This window comes from Herpailurus yagouaroundi, unplaced genomic scaffold, assembly GCF_014898765.1.
Source record: "Herpailurus yagouaroundi ecotype Mexico unplaced genomic scaffold, PumYag 184, whole genome shotgun sequence".
NCBI lineage: Eukaryota > Metazoa > Chordata > Mammalia > Carnivora > Felidae > Herpailurus > Herpailurus yagouaroundi.
In genome coordinates this window covers 2,055,339-2,072,529 of record NW_024412415.1, presented here as the reverse complement: position 1 = coordinate 2,072,529, position 17,191 = coordinate 2,055,339, and the positions used below count along the sequence as shown (strand labels likewise).

The 17,191-nt window shown below is 40.0% G+C and overlaps 1 protein-coding gene and 1 long non-coding RNA gene across 2 annotated transcripts in view; both read left to right on the top strand.

The window, feature by feature from the left end:
- The window catches only part of AQR (aquarius intron-binding spliceosomal factor), a 100,987-nt gene extending 98,162 nt beyond the window's left edge, over nucleotides 1-2,825 (top strand). Inside the window, exon 36 of the mRNA XM_040493369.1 lies at nucleotides 530-2,825. Within this exon, the coding sequence (XP_040349303.1) occupies nucleotides 530-841 (312 nt within the window). The 3' untranslated portion in view covers nucleotides 842-2,825. The remainder of the gene's footprint in view (nucleotides 1-529) is intronic.
- A 7,414-nt stretch (nucleotides 2,826-10,239) lies between these two features.
- LOC121041460 (uncharacterized) overlaps nucleotides 10,240-17,191 on the top strand; it is a 22,405-nt gene continuing 15,453 nt past the window's right edge. The window contains exon 1 of the long non-coding RNA XR_005795746.1: nucleotides 10,240-12,692. This is a non-coding gene — a long non-coding RNA (uncharacterized LOC121041460). The remainder of the gene's footprint in view (nucleotides 12,693-17,191) is intronic.

Sequence of the window (17,191 nt, the reverse complement as noted above, 5' to 3'; positions counted from 1 at the left end):
CAGAAGTGTTCTAGCAGATATTTTTGCTTTTTAGCTTTTTTAAGCTTATCAATTTTTTTTTTTTTAATTTTTTCTTTCAACGTTTATTTATTTTTGGGACAGAGAGAGACAGAGCATGAACGGGGGAGGGGCAGAGAGAGAGGGAGACACAGAATCGGAAACAGGCTCCAGGCTCTGAGCCATCAGCCCAGAGCCTGACGCGGGGCTCGAACTCACGGACCGCGAGATCGTGACCTGGCTGAAGTCGGACGCTTAACCGACTGCGCCACCCAGGCGCCCCTAAGCTTATCAATTTTTATATTCTTCTCTGAAGATTTAATATGTACTTTGATCTTTGGAGTCAGGAAGACCTAGGCCATTGTCATCAGAGTTGTTACGTTTGTATTATAATATGGCCAGGAGTGTTTTGGAAAACTGTAGAGTGAACGGTATCTATTAAGAAAGTAACATTAATGTGAGAGTTTAGCTTTGTAAGCCAGTGTTTTTCTTTCATTTGAGTTCATATTGATGTTTTCTTTTTTTTCATTAGACTTTATTACAGCTACCACCTGCTATGGTTGAAGAAGCTGAGGAAGTTCAAAGTCAGGAAACAGAAGTAGAAATAGAAGAAGAGGCCAATCCTCCCCAGGCTGATCTGTCCAGTCTCACAGATGCCAGCTGCAGTCAAGAATCCTCAGCCTCTCAGACTGAGACCACCCCCGATCACACAGGAGCTAGTTCCAACCCAGAAGCTGTCCCTCCTGTGTCTGATACCACTGTTTCTATGGCAGGACCTGCAGCTGTACCAGCAGAGGCTAACGCCCCCCAGCATGTCACACCTGCCTCAGAAGAGACCAAGTAGCCCAACTGTAGCCTTTCTTAGGGAGGACATTTCATTCATAAAGTCTAAGTAAAGCTGCTTTTTGTATTTTATATTTGCTTCTGCTATTTTAAGGGTACTAATTAATGTTAAGTCATTATTTTTGTTAATTGATCTCCGTGCTTGTCTTCTTGGATATGTTTAAAAGAAAATTGTATGTGTATGAGCAACTTCAGTTTCATTTCTTCAGTCAGAAGGGCAAATAGCCATTCCTTTGATATTTTTATAATTAACCAAATATATCTTATTCATACCTATATTAAAAGACTTTGCTATAGAATATATAAGACATACTTTACATTTTCAGTGAACTTCTCTAAGGAAGGGGATCAAATACACTGAAATCAACCATAAGCACCCTTAAGAAAGTGTTCAAATTGGGGACGAAGTTGTTTCTTCTGTTATAGTTTCAGATACTCAAATTGTGATTCCTTTTTTCTTACCTTTCTTGGCTGTCTTCCTTGATGTAAAGGCATTAACAGCCATAGTTAGGTCTAGATTTCTCTGATCAAAGAGGCTACATGTATTTCCTGCCCCAAAGTCTCATAATGTATTGGAACCACCTAGAGTGTCTGTTCATTCTTGGGGCCACTCTTGACCTGATAAATCTGTATCTCAGGGTTAGGACTGGGTATTTCTATTTTAGCAAATGTTCCTAATGTTTGAGTGGCTGGCAGAGTGGCATCAAATCAAGCTGGTAAGGCTGAGCCAGGGTATGTCATTCAGCTGAGCAAGAAGATCTGGCAAATCCATCTGGGCAGGAAGAAAGATCCAGAGTCTGGGCAGTGAAAGTCACTGAACCCAATTCCCCTATATAGGATAGAATTCTCACAATGCAGAGGTTCTGAATCTTCTGCCCTGTTTAGTTTTCTTGGTAGATAACCAGCCACAAGGAGACCTTAAGGTAAAATGTGCTCTAGATTTGGGAGGGCAGAGTAGGACCTTGCTACTCAAGTGTGATTTGCAAACTAGAAGTATCAGCATCCACTGAACCTTGTTAAAATTGCAGCAGTGTGGACTCTACCCCAGATCTATTAAATGTGAATCAGCATTTCAGCAAAGTGTCCAGGGGATTTATATGCACTTTGTAGTTTGAGAAGCATTGTTCTGAGGTTACTATACTGTCCTCAATGTGAATGAAAGGTAGAGTAGATTCTGTGATGGTAAAATTAATAGTGTGACTGATGTTTTCTGACATGGGACCTCTGCTTATGAAGTTTCCTGGGCGTGGTGGCCAGAAGAGAGATGAATAAGGTAGGGAGAACTTGCCCACTACTTCTCTTCCCCATTTAGATGTCTGCTAGAGTGGCTAATGGGGAGCATTTCCCCCAAAGTATCCCCTCTGGTGCATCTACCTAAAAGTTTGACCATGTACAAAGAACCTTTGAGGAAATAGGCAAGAACCGCACACTGCCACTGAAATGCTTCTAATCCTGACATATTGAAGGAATGAACTCTTACAAAGAAATTAAACCAAGAAAGTCAAGTTAATGATTTTTTGACTGACTAGTATTTGCTCAACTCTCCCAGGCTGTGATGGAGATGAGTCAGACTCTCCTACTACACGGTGTCTTCCTTCATCAGAACACAAGAAAAGGAAAGGGAAGGGATGATGAGGGGAAGGAAACACCAAGGAAACTATACTGGAAAATCTTTGTCTATTTGTTATCAGAGTAAGGAATGAGCCAGATAGTCTGTTACATAATTTCTCTGATTATAGGAATTTGGAACCAGGTGTTGTGGTCATCTGTATGAGGAATAGGACTCACAGAATTACTTTCATCTGTGAATATCTAGTGTCAGGCTAAGCAAGAGAGAAAGAAGCTTTACTGTATTACTGTGTTTCATGGGAAAGATTGATGTTTCTCTCTACCTGTTAGAGGATATGAATCATGATACCTGCAACCAGAATAAGCAAACTGTTGGGCTGCTTTCTCATAAAGTAAACCATTTTGCAAACACTATATATCACTCTGTCTAGCTAGTGACTTACTTTTTCTCTGCTGCCTGATTTTCAGTCACGCTAAAAAGAAAATTTAACTGGAAGATGGGTGAATCCTTTGCCTTTGTCAAAGGAATTTTAGAAGGGATGATAGTGTTGGGATTTGAATTACTTAAAATTTTTTAACATTCATTTTTGAGAGAGATAGAGCATGAGCAGGGGAGGGGAAGAGAGAGAGGGAGACACAGAATCTGAAGCAGGCTCGGGGCTGCAGGCTGTCAGCACAGAGCCCAATACAGGGCTCGAACCCACAGACTACGAGATCGTGACCTGAGCTGAAGTCAGATGCTTAACCAACTGAGCCACCCAGGTGCCCCAGGATTTGAATTATTTTAAATTGTTTATTCACAGGAACAATCAGTGAGTTGCAGTTGACTATAGAATTTTGGAATTTTTAAACGAACTTAAGAGATCTATTTTTATTTTAATTAATGAGGAAACTGAGTCACATAGTCTTAACTAAGGTGGCAACTATGGAAGAACAGGTTAGAATCCAAGTCTATAGTCTTAGGGCAGTGTTTTGTTCATTGTTTTTTGTTTTGTTTTGTTTTGTTTTGTTTTTCAGTCAAAAACACAAGCATGATTGCTTCATAAATTCAAGAGTTTTCCATTTGGGATTACAACAGACACAGGTACTCTAGCCACGTGACCATTTCAGACTAGTGTTCTCATTGCCCTCCATCCTGTTTGCCATATCTGAATATGTCATGATTTGGAAACTATTTTTAAAAGCAGACCAAAAAGATGTGTGCAAGTGAATGAGCATGAAATGAAGCAATTCAAGTATTTAGACTTTTTTTCCACAAAATGCTGAGTTAAGAAAGTTCATTACCAGCAGTTGAGAATAAATAGCTCCATTGATTTGGGCAAATGAATGAGAGGATCTAAACATTATCAGGTCTCTTGAAGTTAGTGTCATGATAAAAGTTGAGATGTGCTAGGTACCGAGAAAAATGGCATAAATGGGTCATTTGTGCTCCTATATAAATGGAGGTTTTTTATGATCAGGAAACTGCATGATACTATAAAATAGACTTTGGACTCTTGCAGACCTGGCTCAAATTTTACCTCATTTGCTTATCATCATTTGGTTTGACCTTGGATACATTTTATAACTTAAGCCCCAGTTTTCTTTATTCTCAAAATTGAAAAAAGGTCCGTTAATGACAACTAATTTGTTAATATTTGTGAAAATATTTGGCACCTGGGTGGGTGTTCAGCAGATACTAGCCCTTATCTCTCCGTTTCCCCCCACATACACATTTTTGAGACAATAGAAGTTAATTGCCAACCAGTCTTCTGACTTGGGTGCTTAGCTTTGCCCCTATTCTGAGAACATGGAAGATGATGAAGGGGACATGTGGCAGCAGCTGACATTTGAGGATCAAAGATCAAGTCTACTGATTGGGAGTGAGAATCAGTATATTGAGGATCACAATACTGAAGATGGTCTCTGCTGAAATGAAAATTCTGACAGAACGGAATAACCAGAGGGATGATACTAGGTTCCATCATGCTTCTGATGTATTGATCACTTCCGTCAATTCTGAATCCTGTACACCCCACCCCAAATCCTCTAATTGTTGCATTTAGTTAGCTTTGTGCCTCAAATGTCCTTTTTCTTTTTTATCTTGCAGCCACTCAGATGACATTTTTAGAGATGTTTCTTCAGTTAACAGAAGATGAGATTTTTTTAAAAAAGCTGACCCTTTTGCGTGAGCCAGAAGAGCAGTTAAAGATAAGCAGTGCCTTGCTTCCTGTGAAAAAGGCTTGGCAGTTAGCCTTTGTAATTATGAAGCAATCATGTTAATAGATGTTTAAGAATAATGCAACTGGAGCTGTACTGAGCCAAAGATGGAATGAACACATGAGACCATTTTTTCTTCATCCGTTGGTACTCTTTAGTGTCCGAGGAGGGGATTTAATTCAATGGGATCCAGAAGCTTTGCACACTTTGGTTTGCTTCCTAGGGACACAAACCAGAGCTTAGTCCCCTGGAGCAGGACTCAGAATGTAGCATGGTTACTGCTGACTGATACTGTGCCAGTTTTATTCAGTTCTCCCATCTTTTGGCTTATACTTACTTCCGTGGCTGTTCCAAACTTCTGCATTACATACGAAGGTGGCTAATCCCATTACTTCTCAACATATGTTACAGGAAAACACTAGTCTTGAAAAACATGCTCCATGGTCAAATAAGGTTGAGGAACACAGTGAATTATTCCCGTTTTGCAGAAACATAGTGCATTGTTAGTTAATTAAAGGTTCTGAGAACTCCTGCTGGAAAAAAAAACCATGTTTAACTCAGCATTTCCCAAATTCTTTGACCATAGAACTTTTTTGTTTTTGTTTTTAAATAAGACATCTTAGGGAACTAACTGCAGAACACGGTTTGGGAAACAATATCTTTGCCAGAGTGTTTGAACTTTGATTTCCCTCTTAGAAAATTAAGGGGATTATAATATGGCACCCTGAAATGTGCCATTTCGGCATAAGGGTTATTTTGAGCTAAAGGCCATTGAGAAGCAGCAGATGCAGGAAGAACTGTCTGTCCTCTGCTTCTGCCAAAACTCAGGGCATAAATATCCCTTCATAAAAGAGATATAAACTTTCATTTGTCAAGGTGTCCCCTCTCTTCTGTACTAGGAAGAGGACAGTAACCTTTATTACTGGAAACAGATGGCACTCAGCTGAGTCCACATAAACAAACCTTACTAAAATCACCCTTCTCTTCATCCATTTCCGCATTTTTTACTTGCCCCCAATTGGCCACTTCTAAAAGCCCTAAGCCCCTTTTTGTTTGCCTATTTGCTTCAGCATTTATCCCTCTTTGTTAAGATGGTATATAAACTTCTAAGCCTAACAGCTTCTTTGGGGTTTTTACCCAAAATGGATGTAAAGTTGAAAGTATTAGTTACATTTTTATGCCTCTTCTATTAACCTGTCTTTTGTTGGTTTAATTCTCAGGCCCCAGCCACCAACCCTAAAAAGGTCAAGGTAAAATTTTTCCTCCCCTACAAAAACAACAACAACAAAAAAAGGCTCTTAACTTTTTTTTCTAATTAACCAGAGGCTGAAGTAACAGAGCTGAAGAAAAAACTAGAGGTGAAGTGATTTGTACAAAATGTCATATTGTGTAATTTGTTGAGTGTCATGTATTAATAGCAACATCCTGAAAATGCAAATGAATACAAATCTGATCAGTGTACCATGACATTCTTTCATGTAAGCCTCCTAAGAAAAGGTCACTGAGCATTCTCTGTTTAGATTTTAATTTTAGACTCCAGTATTTCACACTAGACCTTTCTCATTTCTTACCAAGCAGTGAAAGAACAGTTCTTATTTCCAATATGTCTTGTTTTCTCAGCCCTTTAAATGCGTGTTTCTTCAAAAAGTTTAAGTTTCGAGAAGAGAAAAGAATGGGCAAGAAGGGTAGGCCAGAAATAATACAAGAAAATAAAGGCAAATACAGGAAATGACAAAACTCCTCCTTCCTGAGAACATTTAACATAAAGGACCCCAAAAGTCAACCTTGCGTTAGACATGTTGAATTCTCTCACTTGATCTCCAGAGATGACTGTGCCCACCATCCCGCTCCTCTCCATCTTTGACTTACAGAATACACTCACGTAACACTTCTTCTTGAAGTACATTTAAATTCAAGAGCCTCAGTGGTAGCTGCTGCTTCTTGGGAGATGCCTGGTTTAGCATAAACAACTGTTTTGAGAAACTGCTTTTACTGACATTTTGAAAAAATTAAAAGTTCTGGATAAGAATTGATTGTATCAAATACTATCTTTTTCTACTTTTGTTCATTAGTTCATTTTGGCCATTTGGGAAGGTCTTTTTTTTTTTTTCTTTTTAGTTCAGTTGTTCATGAATAAGTGTGCTTACTGTACTACTGTATTCTCATTACCCCTTTGCTTCCGGAGTACCTTCCAGTGTGGGTTTCTAATCCCAGACTGTCCCGAGAATAATAGTGGAATAGGAGTAGGCCTAGTTAATTTGCATTTTGTTTTGCTGGTTTACTACTTTTCACAGAAATTAATTGGGTTAAATATACAAAAAAGCTGGAAGATGTCTTTGAAAGAATTTAATTCTTGTGCATTACTGTTGAGAGCCTACTGTGTGATAGGCACCAATGCCAGAAGGAACCTCGTTAATTTGTAGGTAAGAACACAAAGGCATTGGTGATTTGCCTAGGACACCATAGTTAATTGAACTGGGGCTAGAACCACCTTCCCACTTTCTGGAAAATCCCGTGCCATGCTGTTCTTTAAACTTATTTGCTTGAGGATCACCTAACTAGCTCAGTCAGTTAAGTGTCTGACTCTTGGTTTTAGCTCAGGTCATGATGTCCTGTCTCCCTTCTCTCTCTGCCTCTCTCTCTCAAAAATAAACAAACAAACAAACAAACAAACTTATTTGCTTGAGACAAAGTAGAAGGAGCAATACCTACACCCCGCACATAAGTAAAGCAGGCTTATTAAAGAATTCCTCTCGTGTTAGAACTCCAGAGAGGATATGAGGTTGCCAAAAATCAGGCTAGAAGATGAGAGATCTATAGAAAACATGCTTTGATGTTTATAAGTTTATATTTATGGGTAAAAGCCAAATTAATACTTGTTTTGTTCTGAAAGAGGTATAAGAAACATAAAATGGGAAGGAACCCTAGTACATAATCTGTGCCTCTGAAATGCTAAAGCTTTTTTATTTTTAAGCACAGCCAGAAGAGGTAAAATAACAGTTTTAAAGTGTAACATACAATAAAGGGAAAGATAAGATTTACCAAAACCTGCACTTTCAATTACCATTGTACACCAACTGGCTCAGCCTCCCAATTTAACTGTACCTACTACACCCAGTCTTAGAGCACTTGGGAGCTGTAAGAAAATCTATATGAATTAAAGTTCCCAGGAGTAAAATTCTATTAAATAATTCAAAGCAAGACGCTCTTATACAATTACGAAATCAATTGTGATAAGTTTTTAGAAGCGACCATTGCAACTCTTGATCTAGTTTTATTTATTTTTGAGAGAGCATAAGCAGGGGAAGAGCAGAGAGGGACAGAGGATCCAAAGCTGGTTTTGCACTAACAGGCGAGTCTGATGTGGGGCTTGAACTCACGAACTGTGAGATCATGACCTGAGCCTACTCAGATGCCCAACCAACTGAGCCACCCAAGTGCCCTTCTACTTGGACTCTTAGTAGATGAATAGGCTCATCTGAGCAAGTAGAGAATGTGTCTCCTCCGTAGAAATATAGCCCTCGCTTTGAAGTCATGAATGTCAGCTGTCATCAATACTTAAGGAATTAAATTGGTCACATAGTTCTCTTAAATTGCCATAGTACTATTAATATTGGGCATGTGAAGTGAAACTATTGGTCCTTGTCTAGAATTAAGTTACAAGAATCACCTGACCTTGACTTGGCTAGTCTGAAATGTCAAATGCAGGTCAAATGGATGCAAAGATCTCTGACATCACATTTGGCACTCTCACAACAGATTGAAAGTATCAGTTATGAGGAGTTCCTAAGTTAGTGGGACCTTGCAGAAAGTGCTACATACCAGTAGGCATTTGGGGATCCTAAGGGATACGTTTAGAAACATCGTGTGAAATACATTTTTAGGAAAAAATGACAATTGAAGGAGGGTATTTTGTTTGTGAAATGCATAAACTTCTTTGGCTCTGATGCCAGCCATGTACAGACCACTTTTTTCTGTTTAAGTAAACTTTTTAGTGATGTATATTACACATATGGAAAAGTACACAAGTCAGGTGAACAAACTCAATACGTTTTCTTTCATAAAGTGAATATAATCTTGTAATCATCACCCAAATCAAGAAACAGAACATTACCAGCTCCAGAAATTCCCTAGCAAGCCCCCTACCAGTCATTATTCCCTATCCAAAGAAATATTTTGTCTTCTGCCATGATTAGTTTTGGTTTTGAGCTTTATATAAATGGAATCATACAGAATGTACTTTATGTGTCTGCCCTCTCAAATAGGTTTGTCTGTATGATATGACGTAGGGATCAGTTGAGCACTATTTATTAGAAGACCATCTTTTCCCTTGCTACACAGTAATGTCATCTTTGTTATTAATCAAAAGATAGTTTATGTGTGGGTCTATTTCTAAAATTTCATTTTTACAGTTTTCTTGTGCCAGCATTCTACTGTGTTAATTACTGTAACTTTATAATCTTGATATTTGGTTGTGTATATCCAGCAGCTATATTCTTTCTTCTTCAAGATACTGGCCTTTCTTAATCTTTGTATAAATTTTAGAAGCATCTTGTCAATTCTACAAAAAAACAAACAAACAAAACTTGATGGGATTTTTACTGAGATTACATTGAATCCATAAATCAATGTGGGGGAAAATTGACATCTTTACAATCTAGGAATGTGGTACTACTTTACATTTACTTAAGCTTTTTAATCTCAATAATGTTTTATAATTTTTTATAGAGGGTCTTGGCCATCTTTTATTAAATTTATTCCTAGGTATTTGATTTTTGTATGTTCTTATAAATGGTACTTTTTGATGACATTTTATTACAGTTTTTAATTGTTTGTTACTAATATATAGAAATACAATATAATTTTGTATGTTGACCTAGTATGTAGTGAAGTTGTTTAATTCACTGATTATTTCTTAGAGTTTGACTGTAGATTCTTTTGGATTTTTTACATACATAATTATGTCACCTCTGAAAATGGTAGTCTGGCTTCTGTTTATAATCTTAAGGCTTTCTTTCCTTTTTAATTATATGCTTTTTATCCCTTTTCTGCCTCATGGGCCTGTTGAAGACCTTCAGCACAGTGTTGAATAGAGGTTGTCAGAATGAGTATTTTTGTTTCTTCCCAATCTTAGGAGCCAAGCTTTCAATATTTCACTATTCAGTGTTTGCTATAGGTTTTGTGATACTCTATATCAGATTTCAAGAGTTTCCTTCTATTCCTAGTTTGCCAAGTGTTTTTTTTTTTTCAACATGTATGAGTGTTGAATTCTAACAATTTTTTTTCTGTATTCATCCAAATGATTATAAGCTTTTCTCCTTTATTCTGTTAATGAGGTGAATTGCATTGATGCATTTTTCTGTTGATTGTTTTTTTTTCTCCTGGTTATGGGCCAAAATTGCTACTGTTTACATTCCTGGTAAATTTTTATTGGATCTTGGAAGTTACAAATGTTATATTGTTGAATATTTGAATTTTGTTGTCTTCCTTTATTTTTTTAATTAAAAAAATGTTTTAATGTTTATTTTTCAGAGAGAGAGAGAGAGAGAGAGAGCGCAAGCGTGAGCAGGGGAGGGGCAGAGAGAGAGAAAGAATCCTAAGCAGGCTCCATGCTCAGCATGGAACCGGATGTGGGGCTCAGTCTCACAAATGCAAGATCATGACCTGAGCCAATATCAAGAGTCGGACAGTTAACCAAGTGAGCCACCCAGGTGCCCCAACAAATTCCATTGCTTTGGTGGAACTCTCTGTCTTGTATTTTTCTGGAACATATAAATCATAGTTATCTTAATGTATCTGATACACTAAATTCTTAGTGGTACACACAACTCTCTAATGAGTGCCTGACATTGTATTTGAAACATTGCATTGGCTCTGGTTGGTGTTTTCTCCCCCCACAGAGGGCTTACCCTCTTCTCTCACAGCCAGGGAACAGATGGCCTCAATCTAGTTGGGGCCACACCTCTCCCAGACTGGCTTGCTGTCTCTGGGAATATCAGAGTAGCTCTGTCTCACCCTCAGTATTAGGATGTAGTCCTCTAGAAGTGAAGGCCTGGGATATTTTTTCAGTCAGTCTTCCCTGGCTAGTTCTGAACTCCATTTTTGTCTCCGTAGCATTATGAAACAACCCCAAATTCTGCTTTGCTATTTTACCCAATTTGTTTGGCTTCCAAGCCTCTTGTCCTGCACGACTTAATCAGTAAATAGCCTGAGGAAAACTGATGCTGGTGGTGGGCTCACATTTTTGCATTCCACTTTTGTCTAGGATCTTGATTCTACAATTGCCTTGGCAGCTTCAGACTTCAGTATTTATCTTCCCAGTCCCATCAAGTTCCTGCTGACTTCTTAGCTGTTTGCCCTGCACCAAGAATTGCCAAATGCCCTATCTTACTGCATTTGGGCTGCTATGACAAAAATAAGATGAATTGAGTGGTTCAAACAGCACACATTTCTTTCTCACAGTTCTGGGGGCCAGAGAGTCAAAGATCTGTGTGCCAGCACATTGGGGTCTGGTGAAGACCCAGTCTTTTCACTGTGACCTTACATGTTGGAAGGAGGGCAAGAATGCTTTCTGTGGTCCCTTTTGTAAGAGCACTAATCTCATTCATGAGGGCTCCACCCTCATGACCTAATCACCCCACCTCCAAACACCATGGCACTGGGGCTTTAGATTTCACCATATGAATTTGGGAAGGACACATTCAGTCCACTGCATGTCCCTAGGAGTAAAATAATGTGCCAAAAGTTGGGATGACCTCAGTAAGCTCTCCTTCCTTCAAATCCTGGGTATCTCAGCAGGTTTCTAATAACTGCTAGCAGATTTTCCTTTAATCTAGCTTTTTCTGTATTGGTCAAGCTGTTGAATCAGAGTCAGCCTGGATCACATTCGAGAAACATTGATTTAAGGCCTTATTGTACCTATTTTTGTAATAGCGTATTTATTTTACTAAACTTTAAGTCTCTGCTGAAAAATTATCCTTAATCCTCAGCTTGGTCACACCCTGCCTCATTCCTGATACTGATGTGGTTTGAAATGTTGGGTTCAGAGCTGATGGCCAAGAAGGAATATTTGAGACATCTTTAGTGCAACAAGGTAGTTTTATTAAAGCACGGGGACAGAACCCGTGGACAGAAAGAGCTGCACTGGGGTTGTGACAGGTGACTGATGATATACCTTCAGGTTGGGAGGGAATTAGGGATAGAGTAAGTTTCTAAGGAATTTGGAAACAAGGTTTCCAGGACCTTGAGGGGCTAGCTGCTGTTAGGAAATGGCCATGAATTACCATTTAGCAAAAACTCAGTCATGAGACCCTTCAGATTGGGGGGCATAAGCTTGGAGTATGATTGTCAACATATATCTTGTGAGGGTAGACATAAAGAAAATTTCCAAAGGAATTTTTGTATGTTTAAAGTAGACTCACAGTATCCTGGAGAGTTGGGCTAAGATTCCCGTTTGTTCTTACCAGAGTGTCAACATCAAGGTAGCTGAGCTCCCAGAGGAAGATCACTCTGCCTGTTTCAAGGCCTTATCAATGGGATGTAGGCACTAAGGAAATTTAATTTTTCATTTGCCTTTGTTTCCCACATCAATCTCCCTTGGCTTTTCTCTTCATCAAGGAACCTCTAGACCCCGCCTGCAAGTGTGGCCTTATCCCTGATCTCTGACCAATCCTGGGATTCATTAGCAGAAAGTGAAAGTAGAACCCCCAGGGGCAGCCCTGTGATCCACAGCTTTGGGTCAGACCTGCTGCCAGCTGGGCTTAGAGCTTATGCAATAGACAGGAGCACTTCTGAGTTTTGGTGGGCCCAAAGCATATACAATTTTAAGGGCATATTTAAGAAAAAAAGATGCAAATTTATGAATACAAAATTAGGTATAAAGTCTTAGAAGGGGCCATCCAAGAGAGGAGTCTTAAAACCTAACCTTTATTTACTTCACACTAACTCTGCCTCTTTTCCTAAATTTGTATCTTGATGAGAAAAACTACTCTAGCTGGATCTGTTTCTTTCACACAAGGTTCTCCAAGAAGAGAGACCATGGAGCCAGGAAGAGGAGGCCCACAAATCAATGAGAGACACTGAAGGTAGACTTCTAGACAAAATATTAAAGATGTTTACTGGGTATTTACCACATGCCAGATACTGTGCTTTTACATGCTTTCTAATTTGATTTTCTCAATAGCCCTAAGACATAGGTATTTAAGATCCCCATGTACATTTGAGAAAACTTCTCTAACTGTTATTTATCCAAAGTCAGAAATATTTATTTTAAAAGAATTTTTTTAATGTTTATTTTTGAGAGAGAGAGACAGATTATGAGCAGGGGAGGTGCAGAGAGACAGGGAGACACAGAATCTGAAGCAGGCTCCAGGTTCCAAGCTCTCAGCACAGAGCCCGACGTGAGGCTTGAACTCAAGAACCATGAGATCATGACCTGAGCCAAAGTCGGACACTTAACCGACTGAGCTACCCAGGTGTCCCCGAAGTCAGAAAATATGTAAGTGAGAGAACTGGGATTTGAACTTTGACTCCAAAGTGCATCATTCTCTAAACTGCTTCAAAATATAATCATTTTGTTGTATCTATCTACAAGGGCCTGGCTCAGAGGTAGGATGTACTGTCTGTGGTGATATTAGAAAAGTTGCTTCATGGTTTTGAGATCACCATAGATCATAATTATACTGTTCTCCCTATTAGATGGAGATAATAAAATCTACTCAGTGTTTTGCCTATAACAGCCATAGAGTTTGTTGCTTTCAGGCACTTGATTTTTGGTTCAGTCCCCATGGTTATGAATTTATTTACATCATTCTTATTGAAACATTTTTTAGTTACTTGTGAATGCATTGTCAGAGAGATCTCCACTGGCATTTATTCCTAATTTGTACCATAGTATATTCAGTTTAGAATATCATAGGGATAAGTGCTCATGATCATTTCATGATTTATTACCAGATGAGTTGGTATTCCTCTAGCATAAGAAGAGAAACCAAACAAACACTATCTCATTTTAGCAGGCTCTGGGGTTGTACTGTTGCCTTTTGTCAGCTCTGCTTATGTAATCCAGAAGAAGAGCACTTACCACTATTTAACAGACTTTTTCAGGAGGGCCTGGCTGTACAGCACCCTGCCAAGTTTCCCATTAGCTATGGAGAAAAGCCATTTGTATTCTGAAATTGCAAATCAGCCAGGCAATCACCACACAGAAATAGCCCCCATGAAAATAAAGCAGTGCTATATTTGAAGCCTTAATCATGTGTATTTATAGACCTGAGTTTAGTTCTATTTGGAAATTTTCGCATTATACAGTAACATTGTGCTTACCAACATGCTCAGAGGGTGAGGGGATGGGACTTCTGATCCATTTACATTTTTTGAGTAATGGAGAGTTAGTCACAAAGAGTTTGTCTGTCCACCCTTTGCTAAATGCCCTTCACAAACTGCTTTAGTCAGCTCATAAGGAAGGCCACCTATGAGATATCAGGAGTAGAAGGCGTAGGGGAAATGTGTTCTCACTAGATTTGACAGCAATGCATAAAAAATCCACCATTAGAGATTCAGTCTTAGAGCTTAGAACCCTTTCCCACATTCAAATGAAAAACATTTCAGTTGGCTAACATACTGTACACATTAGTGTTTTAGTACTTAGTATTGCTGAGTTTATCAGGACATTTCCTGAGAGAAGATTGAGATGATGGTGAATACTTGAGGGCCTTGGGTACCTGGGGTGAGAGAGCAATTTTACCTGTTTCCAGATGCTGCCCTGGTAGTGACTGTCTGCCCTTCCTCAGTGAATATTTGGCACTGGTCTGTGATGACTCAGCATTTTACTGGCCCCTTCAGACTCACATCAGCAGAATGACTCATCAGCTTTTTCACCCTCACACCTGCTTCTGTGACAGTCACTGTCTCCCCATCTCCTAGTCACTCATGCTGGTAAGGGAAGAAGACATTTGGATTCCTGGAGGAAGAATATTCTAGGCAGAGAAGATGGTGAGGTGAGCGTCCGGACCCAGGACATGGCCCAGGGTATTAAGGAGGACGGAGGGGCAGTAGAAGGAGAGGGAGACCAGAGAGGAACCTGTGTGGGCATTTTCCAAATTAGAAAGCTTAGAGTTGGCTTTGACTTCTTTCTCTGCCTCTATCCTCCATCCAGACCTTCCCCAAGTACTCAGACACATTACTCACACTTGTAACCTCCTCTCCATTACTCACACTTGTAACCTACTGTATGAGATCCATTCCTCCCAGAGCCTCCCTGACTAATGGCTTTACCCTTCCCCGATCTGTCCTCCATTTGCTGTTAGCTAGCTTTTTACAGCACATGTGGTTCCCCTCTTTACCGCCCTCAGTGGCACCTCATTATCTAGGCCAGTACTGTCCAATAGAACTTTCCGCAATGACGGAAATGTCCTATAATCTGCACTAACGTCCACATGTGCATTTGAAATGTGGTTAGTGAGACTGAGAAATTGAATTTCTAATTTTATTTAATTTTAGATAATTTAAATAGTCATGGGTAGCTACTGGCTACATTATTGAACAGTGCATGATCTTTGGTCTCTGATCTTTTGAGAAAGTATTCCCTTTGGGAAGCTAATGAAAGCGTCAATTCCCTTTAATATTTCAGTGATGGTATTTTTCCTAGAATTCTAGTGCTTCATGATTCCATGGATCTGGTCCATGTATCCCACATTAAGAATTCTTGACCTACAGGGTAAAGTCTAAGCCCAGTTCTGGGACTAGGAGGCAGATAGCACATGGATAATGTCCTTCGTCTCAAGCTAGATTGGATGGGTCAATTGTCTGGAATTTCTGGAAGTAGACTTGTTGGAGGGATAATGATGATCAGGAAGGGATCAGGAAGGGGGGTTCTCAGAAGGGCAGTATTAAGTGTCAGGTGGCACAGCATCAGGAGTTGAGGAAAGCAGAAACAGACTGGAAATGCAGTGTCAGATGGGGCAAGGCAGCATGCTCCACAGTGGAGGTCATGAGTGAAGTGAGGCGGTCGTACCAGTGCTGGTACACACTAATCCACTTACAAGGACTGTAGCCCCATTCCATATGCTCAGTGCCACCATCACACTGTGCCAGTCTGTCAGTTTCCCAAATCCAACATGCTTCCATATCTTTGCTTGTATGCCTCTTGCTAAAATGCTTTCTTTTTTGTTTTTGTTTTTAATGTTTATTTATTTAATTTGAGAGACAAAGAGGGAACAGAGCACCCAAGAGCAAGGGTGGGGCAGAGAGAGAATCCCAAGCAGGCTCTGCACCGTCAGTGCAAAGCCCAACTGGGGGGTGGCAGGGGGATCCATCTCACAAATCTTGTAATCATGACCTAAGCCAAAATCAAGAGTCAGATCCTTAACCAACTGAGCCACCCAGGCACCCCTAAAATGTTCTTTCCTGTTCACCTGACTAACTCATTCTAGAAGGCCAAATTCATCTCCTTTGTGATGCTTCACCTCTCTTCCTTGTGAAATCAATCAGTCACTCTTCAGCTACCCTCTTAACAGCTTACCAGCTCTTACTAGCTTACCTTTACCCTCTTACCTCTCCCAGCCTCCTAGCCACCCAGTGTGGATTAGTAGTTTTAAAGTCAGGCAGACCTAAATTAAAAGTTGATAAAACATGGGGCGCCTGGGTGGCGCAGTCGGTTGAGCGTCCGACTTCAGCCAGGTCACGATCTCGCGGTCCGTGAGTTCGAGCCCCGCGTCAGGCTCTGGGCTGATGGCTCAGAGCCTGGAGCCTGTTTCCGATTCTGTGTCTCCCTCTCTCTCTGCCCCGCCCCCGTTCATGCTCTGTCTCTCTCTGTCCCAAAAATAAATAAATGTTGAAAAAAAAAATTAAAAGTTGATAAAACAGCTGTGCCACTTGCTAACTGGGTGACCCTGAACCACCCTGCATTAGCTTTCTCATCTACATAATTGGGGTAACAACACCTTTCCTAAAGAGTTGTTATAGCGATTAAATGTGTTGAGTTATGGTAACTGACTAGTATAATGCCAGACACACAGTGGGAACCCCATAAACAGTAGCTGTCACTACCATTATTATCATCTATCCAAATGTGGCTTTACCACATGATGTTACCATTACTTGCCTATGGATGTTCTCTTCTCTCCCACATTAGATGGATTCCAGAGGGCCTCTCCTATTTCCAGCAGTTTAGAAGCCACCTGATATGAAGAAGGGGCATATGACTTGATTTGCTAGTCAAAAAAGTTAAGGAATAATTTAGCTAAAAATTTTTAGGACATCCTAATTGTGTATCACACCCTTCCATTAGACAGACTGATAGTATAATAAATATGTACCATCCAAACGTGCTTTATTGCGTGGTTTAAAATGTTCAAAAAGATCCGGTCAAGGGACACCTTGACCCGTGGCTATTGGTTAAGTGTCGGACTCTTGGTTTCTGCTCAGGTCATAATCTCACAGTTCGTCTGTGGGATGGAGTCCTATGTTAGCCTCAGCGCTGACAGCACAGAGTCTGCTTGGGATTCTCTCTCTCCCTCTCTCTCTGCCCCTTCCCCACTCTCCCTCTCCTCCTCCTCCTCCTCCTCCTCCTCCTCCTCCTCCT